At 39.7% G+C, this 16,266-nt stretch overlaps 2 protein-coding genes across 2 annotated transcripts in view; one reads left to right on the top strand and one right to left on the bottom strand.

Annotated features, from left to right (window-relative positions):
* Window positions 1-6,904, bottom strand: part of LOC128022104 (phosphatase and actin regulator 1) — a 28,346-nt gene extending 21,442 nt beyond the window's left edge. Inside the window, exon 1 of the mRNA XM_052609376.1 lies at window positions 6,762-6,904. Within this exon, the coding sequence (XP_052465336.1) occupies window positions 6,762-6,843 (82 nt within the window). The 5' untranslated portion in view covers window positions 6,844-6,904. The remainder of the gene's footprint in view (window positions 1-6,761) is intronic.
* Window positions 6,905-7,890: 986 nt separating this feature from the next.
* LOC128022251 (NAD-dependent protein deacylase sirtuin-5, mitochondrial) lies at window positions 7,891-13,169 on the top strand. Its single transcript, XM_052609607.1, has 9 exons — window positions 7,891-7,999; window positions 8,298-8,397; window positions 8,591-8,724; window positions 10,764-10,989; window positions 11,702-11,789; window positions 11,970-12,023; window positions 12,176-12,299; window positions 12,404-12,519; window positions 12,670-13,169. Exons 2-9 carry the CDS (start codon window positions 8,313-8,315, stop codon window positions 12,740-12,742), a joined length of 900 nt encoding a protein of 299 aa, XP_052465567.1. The 5' UTR covers window positions 7,891-7,999; window positions 8,298-8,312; the 3' UTR covers window positions 12,743-13,169.
* The last annotated feature ends 3,097 nt before the right edge of the window (window positions 13,170-16,266 follow it).

Raw genomic sequence — 16,266 nt, 5'->3', positions numbered from 1 at the left:
GGAGGAGAGAAGAGAGCGAGTGCAGCTGGAATCAGTGTGTGTTGTGAATTTTAATGCTTAAGAGTAGTGAGATGTTAACAGCATCAAACTCTGCTTGAATCATTTGTTCAGGGAGTCTCCTGTGAGATCTCTGTGAGAAACACTCTTCACATGAGCTGTGTTTCAAAGCGGTCACTCATAAGGGTGCACTTCAGAGGGTGCCTATGTAGACCGCACAAGCAGCAGACCATGAACAACCAACACATTCATCATTCTCCTATCCGTAGGCAACTCAAACACATGATCCCTCATTTCTGGCGTAATCTCATTTGGTCTTACTGCGGATGAGAAGTGGAGAGCGGCTGAGTCGATTGCGTAACTCTGGGACTGTACTCAAAGCGCTCTGAGTAACTGAGAGCTGCTGAGATATGAGGAGGTCTCGGGAAGTGTAATGTGCTTCTATCAGGACACTTAAGGTCAGCATGATCATTAAAGACTCGAAACATAGCAAACCATCTGCTATCTGACATCCAGACATAATACAGCACAAAGTATCTTAAATATCCATTGTCCTTCACCAGGATTCACATGCCAGCCAAAGGATTACTGTGCATGACTTTAACAGCCATAACGAAGAACGATGAAACCCATACAGACATGAGATAGATTTCCTTACATCAAGAGTGCTGCTGCCACATATATTTTACCTATAAGGTGATATAGAACCATTTAAGCTAGGGGTTATTAGGCGTCTTATTAAGAAATCACAACTGGATCCTAGTGAACTGGTAAATTATAGGCCTATTTCAAATCTTCTTTTTATGTCTAAAATTTTAGAAAAAGTTGTGTCTGCTCAATTGAGCTCCTTCCTGCATAAAAAAGATCTGTATGAAGAATTTCAGTCAGGTTTCAGGCCCCACCATAGCACAGAAACTGCACTTGTTAAAATTACAAATGACCTGCTCCTTGCGTCAGACCAAGGCTGCATCTCATTTCTAGTCTTACTTGATCTTAGTGCTGCGTTCGACACCATAGATCATGACATACTCATAGATCGATTACAAAACTATACAGGTATTCAAGGGCAGGCTCTAAGATGGTTTAGATCCTACCTGTTCGATCGCTACCATTTTGTTTATTTAAATGGGGAGTCATCTCATTTATCATCAGTAAAATATGGAGTGCCTCAAGGATCCGTCCTAGGTCCCCTTCTATTTTCAATATATATGTTGCCCCTTGGTAATATTATTAGAAAATACGGGATTAGCTTCCACTGTTATGCTGATGATACTCAGCTATATATCTCAACAAGACCAGATGAAACTTCCCAATTATCTAAGCTAACAGAGTGTGTTAAAAATGTAAAAGATTGGATGACAAATGATTTTCTCCAAATAAACTCGGATAAGACAGAGATATTAATTATTGGACCAAAAAACACTACACAGAATCTTGTAGATTACAATCTGCAACTAGACGGATGCACTGTTACTTCCTCTACAGTCAGAAATCTGGGTGTTATATTAGACAGCAATTTGTCTTTTGAAAATCATATTTCCCATGTTACAAAAACTGCATTCTTCCATCTTAGAAACATTGCCAAGCTACGAAACATGTTATCTGTTTCTGATGCAGAAAAGCTAGTTCATGCATTCATGACCTCTAGACTGGACTATTGTAATGCACTTCTAGGTGGTTGTCCTGCTTCTTCAATAAACAAGCTACAGGTCGTCCAAAATACAGCAGCTAGAGTCCTTACCAGGTCAAGAAAATATGATCATATTACCCCAATTTTACAGTCTCTGCACTGGCTACCTATTAAGTTCCGCATCAGTTACAAATTATCATTACTTACCTATAAGGCCCTAAATGGTTTAGCTCCAGCGTACCTAACTAGTCTTCTACCACGCTACAACCCATCACGCTCCCTAAGGTCACAAAACACTGGGCTTTTGGTAGTTCCTAGGATAGCAAAGTCCACTAAAGGAGGTAGGTTAAATCTAGATTAAAAACACATCTCTTTCACCAAGCATTCGAATAATGCATCTCTTAAATTGTGAGTGTAGTTGCATCTGATCAAATGTGCATTCTTATTCTTTAGCTTGGGTTAAACTAATTAATTTTACTCTGTTGGATCAGCAGCTATGCTAATGATGTCTCTATGTGTTTCTCTGTTTCTGCTGGGATCTTCATCCCGTGGTAACTAGGATTTACACAAGCTCCAGTCTGGATCCAGAACACCTGAGAAGAGATGATGCTGACCCTCAGAGGACCTCAGATGATGCTAACCCTGAATCAACAAACATAAATGACAAATATTGCTACAAGTGTGATTGCATCATATAATAATTGCTGTTAATAGTGTTCATCATCTGGTTGATTATGTCCTTAATTGATTTTTCATTACTGAGAAATCATTTTGCCATACGTTCATAAACACCACTGATAAGCTACTACAAATATTATAGAAACATATATTTTCTGTAAAGTTGCTTTGCAAGTGCTATACAAATAAAATTTAATTGAATATATAATTTTCACACCCATACATTCTCTGGGTAAATGAAGATTTAAGTTTATAATATACATAAAATACCCATTAGTAAAATTTGTATATGTAAGTAATATCTTAATAATATCTACATTATTATTTTTATGTGCTATTACATGTAGAATGTACATGTAGTTTGTAACACATTTTTAAAATACATGTTTTAAATACTTTTTATGTTTAGTAATTAATGATAAATTTTAAGTTTATTTATGAATTATATTGCAGTGCACTGGCAGAAAGACTCACATGCTCTTCTGACTGCATTCACATTCACTATTAATCCAGCAGACGCTTGTATTTAACTGACTCCAGCACACCAAACGCATATCGCAGGTGAATGGCTCAAATCTACACTACCGAGGGACAGTTCAGCACTTCAGGACAGAGCCAGACTCTCGCCACACACACAGATGATCTTGACTGGTGCATGCAGTCCTGACCTTTAGATGTATTTGATAAATCAGACGCAGTGCATGATCTTGGGATCTTTTCATCCAAAGCGACTTACAATAGAGGAGCATGAGCAATTTGGCACAGAGCCACTGTTTATTAGGAAACAAAGAGCAGAGGAGAGATTCAGAGAAGAGAAGGATTTTTAATTCCCCTTGATGTACAAATATTACTCTCTGTGATTATTAACTTATTGAACATTCAATATACATGCATAAAGTTTAAAACAAGATCATAATCCCATTGAAAAAAAAAACAGTTGTAGTTGCTTGTCAATATCTTGATGGAGTGCTGAATTACTGAATTACAAAGAAGTCACTTTGGATAAAAGCGTCTGCTAAATGACTAAATGTAAATGTATTTAAGAAGTGTCTTCAGCTGCTCCTTGAAAGTTGTGATGTAAAGAGGAGCAGAGAGAGAGTGTTTGTGTCTCATTGTGAAGGAGCAAGTGTCACTCGTTCAGTGACCTGTGACCTGTGACCTGTGACCTGAGCTGCCGCAGGGAGTACTGTATATACTTGGAGAAGTGACCTGAGGTATAGCAGCCATTAAAACCAGTGTCACAGCCTTCAATTCAAACCTCAACCAAACTGAAGAACGAAAATCTGAACAAAATCAGATCAAATCAAAGAAGGGAATCTGGACTTTATTTGGGGGTTCAAAACAGCTTGCTAAAATCTACTGAAGAGCTGAAGTACAGAGGACACATGAAAGTACCTGTGTGTTTCTGATACTGTGCAAGCATCAAGCGCAGACTTGAGAGAATCCAAGCATCAGAAACCCCAGGAGGCTTGGAGCTGCCCAGGGCTACTGTAAACTGCTGTTGTGAGTTATATTTATCACCTGTTGAAGGTCTGGCATGCTGCATAAATAATATTTGACTGAAAAGCTTGTATTAAAAACATTTGACTCTACCCAGTTTATACTCTAGAGATGATGAAGCGGTGCTGATGAGGAGATTATTGAGTTCTGTCTCCATGGTAACAGACTGACGGTCTCTGCAGGACTGGTGCTTGTGATCAAAGAATAAAGAATCACGTCATCTTTCATTTATTTTCCTCTTATTAATGGACAATCATACAGGTCTGAGTAAATGATGACAGGATTTTCATGTTTGGGTGAACTGTCTCTTTAAGCTCCACATCTGCTCCCTGCACATGATTTCAGTCTGATAGACACCATGCTGCTGGTAAATGATGGAAAAAATAAAATAATTGTGTGTGAGTGGAGATGAAAGCAAAGCAGTGTGTGGCAGAACCTCAACTGTCACCAAATTTCACTAATTTTGTGTTTGTGAAATATGAAAAAAATCTTGAAAATCACTATATATTATAAGCACGGTTTTCTGTTTTAATAAAGGTTCATCTCTCACAAAACTCAACATCTAGCACAGTTTCATCATTGGTGGAATGTAAAATGGATAAAATATTTCAATACAAACATTTCAGTCAAATACAGTTTGCCAAAAATGTAACCGACAGGAAAATACAACCGGTTTTGTGAGCCATTCTGATTGGCTGACAGACCTGTGATACTCTCCGTCTGTAGTATTTTTAGTATTAAGTTAGTATTTTAATTAATTTTAACTTTATTTAACTTTATTTATCTATTGCCACTTTAGATTTAGTTTTTTCTTAAATGCATAAAATTTGTATCAAAGCGGGAAATAAAGTTTACAACTTTTGAATCCTTAAGCAACTGTATGTAGTTAGTGTATTTTATTACTGTCATAATTACATTGGATCACTGTACACATGAATTTGTTGCTGACCTACAGGCAGTGATGTAGAATCGGTGGGCGGGGCTCAACAGACAGTGATGTAGAATCGGTGGGCGGGGCTCAACAGACAGTGCTGTGGAGGCGGTGTTTAGCCACACATTGCACAAGCTGTCATTTTGGCAGACTGGCTTTAATATAAGATATAAGTATTTAGACTAACAAGAAAGTTTTAAGTTCTGAAACCTCAAAGATGTTTTTATAGTACAATGACCTCTTATATGTTTTATTTGTTTTGTCAGTTCACCACATCACTTAATAAAGTACCAGAATCTTAGTAAAGTCCTTAACAGTCTTCTGAGGATGTGGTAGAATCAAGCATTCATCTGGAGCACTCAAGACAGCTTCACACACACACACACACACACACACACACACACACACACACACGCTTCATGGTTTAATTGGGTATTAAAGTAGGGCGATAGAGAAGTCCTCTCATTAATTTGTGCCTCTGAGGGAGTTATGTCATTATAATCTGTGCTGAACCTGGTTTCCAGCTGTACGCCGCTGTAGATGTGCGACACGGATCACTGCAGTACGACAGCATCACACTCTTTACACGCTTTACACACTCTTTACACACGTTACACGCTATCATCATGATGAGACACCGCTCACTCCTGCAGTTATGGGTGATGTACAGTAGATATTCATTCCTGATATTCCTCTATGGAACATATCATATTCTCTTTCCATCTTGTTATTCAGAAAACAAGTTGGAAATGGAACAGCCATGAAATTAATAATAGAGTGTTTTTTATTTTGTTTTGTTTTTTCTGTTCTTTTCTTTTTGACCTGACGTGTGGCCAAGTGTGGTCAGAATTTGTGCTCTGCATTTGTGCCACACACACACACACGCACACATGAATGCACGCACACACACACACACACACACACACACACACACACACATGCACACATGTATTTATTTATTATTTTACTTAAAAAAACTGGACATTTTGAACGTTTAGAAATATAGTTATCATAATTTAAAGGGAATGTCAATGAAGTAGAACATACTTGTTTAATAGTTCAGTGTACTGTGGAGCAGTATCTACTCAGAGAGTGTGTGATGTGTGGTGCACGAGACTCGAGCGCCACCTACTGTTCACTCACACACCTGAGAAACAGTTCACATCTACAGTTCATTAATGTTAAAGAGAGGCACAGGCATCAATCTGCTCATTAATGAGTGTGTAACTCAAAGTGCACACAATTAAACGAGACTGGATCATTAACTGCATGATGAGCATAATTCATCTGCACACAGTCCAATCATCTCAAGATGAGCTGTTCATAGCAGCTCAGATAGTAATCATGCTGAAAAGTTTTATTTTAGTTATTGTTTTCTATTAAATGAAATGAAATTTGATTCATACTGAACCTAGCAAAACAAAATAATTTCAAGTCCCAGGTTAATCTAAAAGAAAGCCACTGTCGAGGTCTCTTGAGGGCTGATGTTATGAGAGAAGATCGATCAGAGACAAGTCTGGAGGCTCATTGTGTACCAGAGCCAGTCTGAAGATTCACTGAAGATCACAGATTCACCAGAACTTCATGTAGAGTGATGGACACAGACTCTCACTGCTTCTGATCTGATCAATGCTTATACATCTGTGATGAAGGAACAGTATTATTATGCAGTAATGGCGCTAGTGTGAGCTTATGTGAGACTGCAGGGTGTGTAAGTACGGCTAGCACACACACACACACACACACACACACTGATCTGTGGTCCTGTACAAGCACTCCTCACTCATCTGATCCTGCAGGACTCACTGATCTCAGAGATTCATCAGTCTTTCTCAGGTCTCTCTCAGTGTAGCACCGTTAGCGCGCGCCTAGTGCTCTCCTTATACTGACTCAGCTGAAAATGATGGCGGGTCACCATGGCAACAAGAGATGCTGCTGCCGCTTCTCCACTCGAGCATCATTAACACTCAGTCCCCGCTCTGCCCTGCGTCATGTGTGTGTGTGTGTGTGTGTGTGTGTGTGTACCTGTCCGGAGGCTGACGGATCTCCTGGTGTGGCGGAGGTAGGTCGCTCTCCGGACGGCTCTGCGCTGGGCTTCATCCTCCATCGAGCTCCATCAGAGGGACGAGCACAGTGTGGATGACAGCGCTCGCTGTAGCGCAGGAGTGTAGGAGCAGCGCGGTCCTGCAGGGGGCGCCCGAGGCCTCGCACACTCCAGCAGAGATACTTCTGATATACTGTAATATATGATCATCTTTCCACTCCGAGGAACAGAAATACATCCAATCAGTTTCCACGGTGATGTTTAAATAATAATAATAATAATAATAATAATAATACAAAACATCATTCTGCGATTGCGATCGTGTGATTGGTCCATTACAACCAGCGCTGAGAAAAGTAACTGCGGTCACGTGACACAGGTAAACCCCAGGTAGCACATTTAGTTATAAAGCTTTGCGAGAATGTTGTTTTCAGACGTTTCTAAAACATTTAATTTCCCATGTTATTGAAAGGTTCCAAGAGTTTTTTTTTACTAAACGTTTTATTAACAAAACAATTTGAAAGTTAATTTGTTAATATTTGCAGAACGCAGTTACGATGTCCCGTTTTCTTGTCTAATCTGTTGAAAGGTCAAGCAAAACGTTTCTTCAGGTACATCATCATAAGAAGGATCTCAGATTGCTTTCCCTCAGCTGTATGATATAAAATATTAACACATTTATTATAAGAACGGTTTGTTCAAACATTTATACTGTAGTTATATACTTGACGTTATATGTTGACACAAGACAGTTGCAAAATCAGTGATAGACATAAATAAAATGTCACAGATACAGGTATACAAAATAAATAAAATATAACATTTTATATGTCACAATTCCTCAGCTAACAGAATATTAATTTTATAACAGAATATTCATTTTAAGGTGTAAGGTGTCTGTATTTCTACTCAACTCTTAACACTACGATCTTACCCGGATCACTGTGTAGAGTTTACAGTGACTGAAGGTGAAGCTTCACAGTTTTGGTGATATATATATCTTTCTTTTACTGTCTATGATCTTCCCTCGGCGGAAGTAGAGTAGTGTTCTATCAGAGAGGGACTGCAGTCTCATCATCTGCCACTAGAGACAGCACACACACATCTCCATAGAAACTAACGTGCTTTTCGACACGTTTACATTCTTTACGACATGTATCCGTAGTTTGCGGCAGGTGCGACGCCTGGAGAGGAGATTTTCACCGTGACGTTTGTTATTGTAAGATTATTAAAGCTATGATGCGCTTTATCTCTTCTTCTGTAAGAACGAATATCTGTGATGGATCAGGCTCATCAGTCGAGCAGCTCTTTGATTTCTTCTGCTCTGTTTGGCTGTGTTTTAATCATTATAGCAGTGGATTACTTCATGTGCACTTCTGTCTGCTTTAAGAGTATTAAGAATTGATATTGTGTTCAGTGTTAACCGAATAAAACTATTGATTACAGTAAGTGTAGTTCACAAGACTTTGTTTCTTTTAGTGATGTTCACGAATGTACCATTTCTCTGTGTTTGACAGACTAAAGATCAATAAATGCTGATTAATCAGCTGATGTTGAGGGCAGCAGCTCACTGCGGGAGATGGACAGCTGTCAATCAAATCATCCGGAAGAACTCAGGTGCGTGGCGGAAGCGGAAACACGCCTCTTTATTACAGCAATCAGGCAGACACATTATTATGGTGTTTACCAAGACATCACTAGTGCTGGTGAAACCTCTAGTGCTAACCAGGGGCTCTTTTACACTTTCAAACACTCCAGTAACCACTTTACTGTGTGTGTGTGTCATGTGTGTGAATGTGTGTGTGTGCAGATATGGCTGAGTTTCGTGAGATCTTCTCACAGGCCAGACACATCGCCGTAATCACAGGAGCAGGAGTCAGTGCAGAGAGCGGAGTACCCACCATCAGAGGAGCTGAGGGACGCTGGAGGAGCTGGAAAACACAGGTCACACACACACACACACACACACACACACACACACACACACACTCACACACTCTCTCTCACACACACACACACAGACGCAAGCACAAAAGTTAATAGAGTGGGAAGTTGAAATTTAGGGTCAGCGATATCCTCATCTAATTGGCTAAATATTTTAAATAATTTCGGTTTATCTTTCAGATTTTATTTGTTCTAATAGCAATATCTGGAATCACTGCGTCTTCGGCACTTAAACTGACAGTTATCAAAAGAGCCCATGGACATGTTATTGCTGACAGGATAGCACATTCATTGAGGGAGACGCAAAACATATCATGATATTATCTATTAGAAACATCATCAACGTAATCAAAAACAGTAGCATTTAACACTAGTGCTCTGATCTGTAGAACAAGGAGGTTACATAATGAAACGAAATACACAAACACGAAGCATAAAGAAGTCTATGCTATTTTATTCAGAAGTCATCATTACGTTTTCACAAAGTCATGCTAAAAACATCCATAAGAGAACTGGACAAAGTTATCATTGTGAAATGATTATTAATGAAAACTATAACAGTAATATGGATTGTTGCATAAATAATAAACAACTGATAAAGTATGCACCCCTAATCTATAATAAATATGAACAGTGGTACAGATATACAAAGGTATGAGTTCAGTGTTCATTCTTTCAAACCCAAACACATCTTTCACAGACATCTACCTCTCTGTCTCACCTCAGCAGTTCTCACAAATGAGCGTCCTCTGAGGATTGGTCTCATTAATTGATTAATTGACCTGTCAATTCTAAAGGTAGGATCAGATGTTTTATTAGGCTAATATTGTTTTCTATATTTTGCTTAAAATAAGTGCCTCCTTAAGTCAAGTCACCTTTATTTATATAGTTTTTTTTTATATGATACTAATTGTGCCACAGCAGCTTCACAGTGTTGAACAGGACAAATGTGCTGATGATGCCCAGGCACGATAGAAAACAGTTCATCATTGATTCAGTGATTCATCATCAGCTCAGTTCGGCTCTCCTCCAATAGTGTCTTTGCAATCTACCCAACAATATTGGCAAAGAATTGTTAAACATTCAGAAGAAACAATGTACAAGACAATCAAAATGCTCTCGTCATGAATGTAAGACAAAGTCAGTTATTATCTTTCTTTGCCATCTACAAATTATTTTTTCCCATTAAAACATTGTTTATTATGAAAGGCTTTGAACATGCTGATTAATTATGCCATAAATGTAGATAAACTTGTCACAAACCTGGTTTGTTTGAATGGTCAGAATCATGTATTCAATGACAATATAAACCTAACAAACTAACTAATATTTTAGAACAAGTTGTGTCTGCTCAATTGTGCTCCTTGCTGCGAAAAAATGATCTGACCCTCTTCTTGCGTCAGATCAAGGCTGCATCTCATTTCTAGTCTTACTTGATCTTAGTGCTGCGTTCGACACCATAGATCATGACATACTCATAGATCGATTACAAAACTATACAGGTATTCAAGGGCAGGCTCTAAGATGGTTTAGATCCTACCTGTCCGATCGCTACCATTTTGTTTACTTAAATGGGGAGTCATCTCATTTATCATCAGTAAAATATGGAGTGCCACAAGGATCTGTCCTAGGTCCCCTTCTATTTTCAATATATATGTTGCCCCTTGGTAATATTATTAGAAAATACGGAATTAGCTTCCACTGTTATGCTGATGATACTCCGCTATATATCTCAACGAGACCAGATGAAACAGAGTGTGCTAAAAATGTAAAAGATTGGATGACCAATAATTTTCTCCTATTAAATTCGGATAAGAAAGTGATATTATTTAAGGACATTAATGAAGCGTGTTTGGCTCTAGATCAGAATATTAGAGGACTTACTATGAACCGCCCTGACCCGTCGTTTCGACACGCCGCTCACTGGAAATGGTAGAAACGTTGTTATATGTCGGTTCGCTGCACGGCTGTAGTGAATCAGTTCTGCTGAAGCTCTGACTGTGGAAGACTCTTATGTCGGTCTCTGTGTGTGTGGGCAGGATCTGGCCACGCCGGAGTGTTTCTCTCGTCACCCCAGCCGTGTGTGGGAGTTCTACCAGTACCGGCGAGAGCTGACCCTGAACGCCCCGCCGAGCGCCGCTCACAGAGCCATCGCCGAGTGTGAGGCGCGTCTCAGCAGACAGGGACGCTCGCTGGTGGTGATCACGCAGAACATCGACGAGCTGCACCAGCGCGCCGGATCCAGACACGTGCTGGAGGTCCACGGTCAGAGCTCACACACACCGTCTCTGTCAGAAACACCCGAGGATAGAGGATGCTGTCAAGATCAGAAATACTGAGTGTAGTCCTGGAGAAGCTTGATTTCATCCTTAGGTTCCCAGTGCAAATCAAATAGATCCTTCTATAGGTGTTAAAACCTAAACCTTACAAATGAGGCTTCTGTTTGAACCACACACAAACAACAACATCTTATATTTGAGATATATTCGTAGCTGTTTAAGGTATCTTGGAAATACTGGAAAAGAGCTTTAATTTCACTTTCAGTAAAGTGGATGAACCCTAAAAAACGCTGAAATTTCATTTTAAACTAAAGAATTCATTTTGAGGAAATATATATTTTCTCTATACATCTCAATATATAAAGATGTCTAGCTCTAGTCTGCTAAATGACACTATAGGCATTCAGATATTATAAACATTAACATCATAATTTCCTGTAAAGCTGCTTTATAATAATGTGTGCTGTGAAAAGCTCTATTCAGATTTAGTGAGACTTGGGGACGCAGCATGACTTTAAAGCAATGGTTTGATCTCTATTAGAGAAAACCTAATAAATAATCTCAATAAATACATTATGTCTCGTCCTGGTAGTTCAGTCAGCAGAACTAAATAAATAGATTTAGTTTTGGATTTGGTTGTTTAGGATATGTTTTGGTGTTTGTTTGACAGATGTGTTGAAATCTTGTGCTGTGTGTAGGAAATCTGTTTCAGACCAGATGTTTGAGCTGTGGAGATGTGGAGATCAATCACAAAAGCCCCATCTGTCCGTCGCTGGAGGGAAAAGGGTAGGAGACGCTCATCTGTACCCAGAAAGCATTAGAGTCCAGATCCCAGAGACTCAGACGCTGGACAGTCCACCATAGCAGCTCCGTTAATAACGCTGATGTAGACTCAGACTGATGAAGCATTGGTCAGTATGATGACTGTGGTGATGTAACATGTCTGTCACCCTTCATTCTCTGCAGATCACCTGATCCTCACGCCCCTGACGCGCTCATACCTGTCAAAGACCTGCCCAGGTATCCCACTCACTCAACCCAGTTCACCCAAAAGAGAAAATGTGCATCTGCTGTGATGACATTGATGACAGTGTGATGAGACCCTGATGACATTTTCAGTAAGTTTGGGGTGAACTCTTCGTTTAGTGCTGATTGTGTGTGTGATATCTCAGGTGTGATGAGAAGGGCTGTGATGGACTGCTGCGGCCGCATGTCATCTGGTTTGGGGAGACTCTGGACTCTCAGGTCCTCACTAAAGTAGAGAAGGAGCTGGAGACGTGTGACCTCTGTCTGGTGGTTAGTTTCTCTCAGATGTGAACGCTTCTGCTGATGAGTTAAACACGTGTGGTTTGTAATCATGCTCGATTGAAATCCTGTGTGCTCTGTGTTTGTGTGTTCAGGTCGGCACGTCCTCCGTGGTTTACCCAGCAGCCATGTTTGGTCCTCAGGTGGCGGCCCGCGGCGTTCCAGTGGCCGAGTTCAACACTAAAACCACAGCAAACACACCACGCTTCAAGTGAGATTATTCAGCTCACACTCAAACACAGAAAACATGCTTATGTGCTGTGATACGAGAGTCATGAAACTAGCAGGCCATTGTGAAACAGGTGTACTTTATTGTAGTAAAGTGCTTGTAGAATGTGATGGTCACTCCGTCTGGTTCCAGGTTTCATTTCCCGGGCCGCTGTGCAGAGACTCTTCCTGTGGCTCTGGCCCGACACCAGTCTGAAGTCATCTGACGCGCACAGCCCTGGATCAGCTGGAGCTGTACCTGAATGAAAACAGTGCATACAAGAGTAAAACAGATTCATTCCTCTGCTTTCGAAATATGAACTGCTGTATATAAACTGGAAAATGACCAAAGTATAATCACACAGACGCTGAAGTTTCTGGAGTGTGTATTTGTGCTGTTGACAGTTTTCCATGTGCCTTAACTTTCTCATAGAGTTCCATACATAAATCACTGAACGTTTCTTCAGTTCATCTGCTTGATTACTGTGGGATAAAGCAACATAATATTCCAGTTTACAAAGAGAAGTGCCTACTGTGTGTATCCTGCATGTATCGTGTGTAATGGTGTGTGTGTGTAGTGCTTTACTCTGACACACCACTAGAGGGACATCAGTTTCAGCATTAAATACTAATGAATAAAAGTGTTTTCACGGACTGTGTCTGGATTCATAATGTTCAGTCAGTGTCGTATCTGTGACTCCTCCTACACATTTATAAAACGTATAAACCGCTTTCATTCTCATTAACATTTTTCATATAGAAATCATCATATTTTCATGATTTCTGAAGATCACTTGACACTGAAGACTGGAGGAATGATGCTGAAAATGCAGCTGTGCATCACAGAAGTACATTACACAAATTACACAAAAAAATTCAATATTTCACTATTTGGTAACACTTCAGATTACTAGCATATTGGCTGTTTATTAATACTTATAAAGCACATATTGATTAATTATTCTGCATGACCATATAGACATTACCACAGCTTAATATCAGTAATCAGGAGTTTACTGAGGGAAAATAGTTAATAATTAAAATGTGCTCTCTAATCTAAAGTGTTGCCTGCTCTTTTAACTGCAGATTTGATCAAGTAAATGCAGCATTAATAGTTGAGCAGAAGAGACTGCTTTCAAAAACAATAAACGGGATGATTTTAATGACAGCTGAAATGATGTCCCACAGAGTGCAGACATGTTGATTTCTCTTGTTTTGGGGGTTCAGTGTGTTTCTTTGTGCTGATGCTGTGAATGAAGCTCAGATCTGAGCGCCTCACGTCTGTCAAAGGGGCTTTACTGTCACAGTAGAGCTTATGTAGATGCTATTTATAGCAGCCATTAATCTGCCTGTATCTCAATGATTCACTGCAGCACTGGCTGATTACACACACACACACACTCAGCCCTCCTCTCCGTTTGTATCTGTGCCACAGAAGACAATGATTTTGGTGTCTCTGATGGTCCCACACACACGAACAGTCACATCAGCCTCTAGTTTCCTCTGAATCACTGACTCGGACTGAAATCCGCCACTGAACACGTGACCTGCTGCTAGACAATAATGCGCTCTAATGATAGTTTATCATAATCAATATAAGTTGCCAATTAGGAAGCTGCTGCAGGATGAGGAACTGTCTTTTGCTCATTTAACCCCATTTGAATGTTTTGGGGAAATATCCTAAAGACATTAATGAATGAATATTATTCAAAAGAGGATCTATGACTTCTGGAAGCACCTCTTTTAGGAGCTTAGGTGGTATAGGGTCTAACATACATGTTGTTGGTTCAGATGATTTAACAAGTTTATACAATTCTTCCTCTCCTATAGTAGAGAATGAGTGGAACTGTTCCTCAGGGGGTCTATAGTGCACTGTCATTAGAAGAATGGCATCTACGCTAATATTTGTCTGTTTCTCTCTTATTCCGAGGTCACCGTAGCCACCAGATCCAGTCTGTATCCAGATCAGAGGGTCACTGCAGTCACCCGGATCCAGTACGTATCCAGACCAGATGGTGGATCAGCACCTAGAAAGGACCTCTACATCCCTGAAAGACAGCGGAGACCAGGACAACTAGAGCCCAGATACAGATCCCCTGTAAAGACCTTGTCTCAGAGGAGCACCAGGACAAGACCACAGGAAACAGATGATTCTTCTGCACAATCTGACTTTGCTGCAGTCTGGAATTGAACTACTGGTTTCGTCTGGTCAGAGGAGAACTGACCCCCAACTGAGCCTGGTTTCTCCCAAGGTTTTTTTCTCCATTCTGTCACCGATGGAGTTTCGGTTCCTTGCCGCTGTCGCCTCTGGCTTGCTTAGTTGGGGTCACTTCATCTACAGCGATATCATTGACTTGATTGCAAATAAATGCACAGACACTATTTAACTGAACAGAGATGACATCACTGAATTCAATGATGAACTGCCTTTAACTATCATTCTGCATTATTGAGACACTGTTTTCCAAATGAATGTTGTTCAGTGCTTTGACGCAATGTATTTTGTTTAAAGCACTATATAAATAAAGGTGATAGATTGATTGATTGACTGTCTGATGTGATACTGTAGCTGACGGCTGAATGTTTGCAATTTTATCTCTAATAGTATCGATTTCAGAAGTAAAGTAGTTCATAAAGTCATTACTGTTGTGGTGTTGGGAAATGTGAACACTTGTTGAGGCTTTATTTTAAGTTAATTTAGCCACTGTATTGAATAAATACCTGGGGTTATGTTTGTTTTCTTCTAAAAGAGAAGAAAAGCAATTGGATCTAGCAGTTTTTAATGCTTTCCTGTAGGATAGGTTACTTTCCCGCCAAGCAATACGAAATACCTCTAGTTTTGTTTTCCTCCAGCTGCGCTCCATTTTTCGGGCTGCTCTCTTTAGGTTGCGAGTATGCTCATTATACCATGGTGTCAAACTGTTTTCCTTAACCTTCCTTAAGTGTAAAGGAGCAACTGTATTTAAGATGCTAGAAAAGAGAGAGTCCATAGTTTCTGCTACATCATCAAGTTGTTCTGAGGTTTTGGATATGCTAAGGAATTTGGATACATCAGGAAGATAACTTAAAAAGCAGTCTTTTGTGGTAGAAGTGATGGTTCTTCCATACATGTAACAAGAAATAGAATTTACCATTTTATCTATATGAAGTTTGCACAAAACTAAATAATGATCTGAGATATCATCACTTGGCTGCATAATTTCAACACCTTCAACATCAATTCCATGTGACAGTATTAAATCTAGAGTATGATTTCGACAATGAGTAGGTCTTGAAACATGTTGTCTAACACCAATAGAGTTCAGAATGTCTATAAATGCTGATCCCAATCCATCTTTCTTATCATCAAAATTAAAACTTTATCTGCAGCCAGAACTAACTCGGATGTAAAATCACCAAACTCTTTAATAAAGTCTGTATGGTGGCCTGGTGGCCTGTATACAGTAGCCAGTACAAACATAACAGGGGATTTATCATTAACATTTGTTTTTCTGGACAATATTATATGAAGCACCATTACTTCAAATGAGTTATACTTGAAGCCTGCCCTCTGAAAATATTGTAAACATTGTTATAAATTGAACAGCTCAGGTGTGCCCCTAAAGCTTGTCCAATAGTCTATGAAACCCATGAAATGTTTTCTGTCTCTTTCATTTAATGGATTCAACTTCAACGACTACAGGCTCTAATCCTCTTTCGCGTGCATGCGCTGTGTGTGTGTGTGTATGTATGCGAAATGCAGTGCTGAAGT

Source organism: Carassius gibelio, chromosome A2, assembly GCF_023724105.1.
Source record: "Carassius gibelio isolate Cgi1373 ecotype wild population from Czech Republic chromosome A2, carGib1.2-hapl.c, whole genome shotgun sequence".
NCBI classification, from domain to species: domain Eukaryota; kingdom Metazoa; phylum Chordata; class Actinopteri; order Cypriniformes; family Cyprinidae; genus Carassius; species Carassius gibelio.
This window is presented reverse-complemented; position numbering and strand designations above follow the sequence as displayed.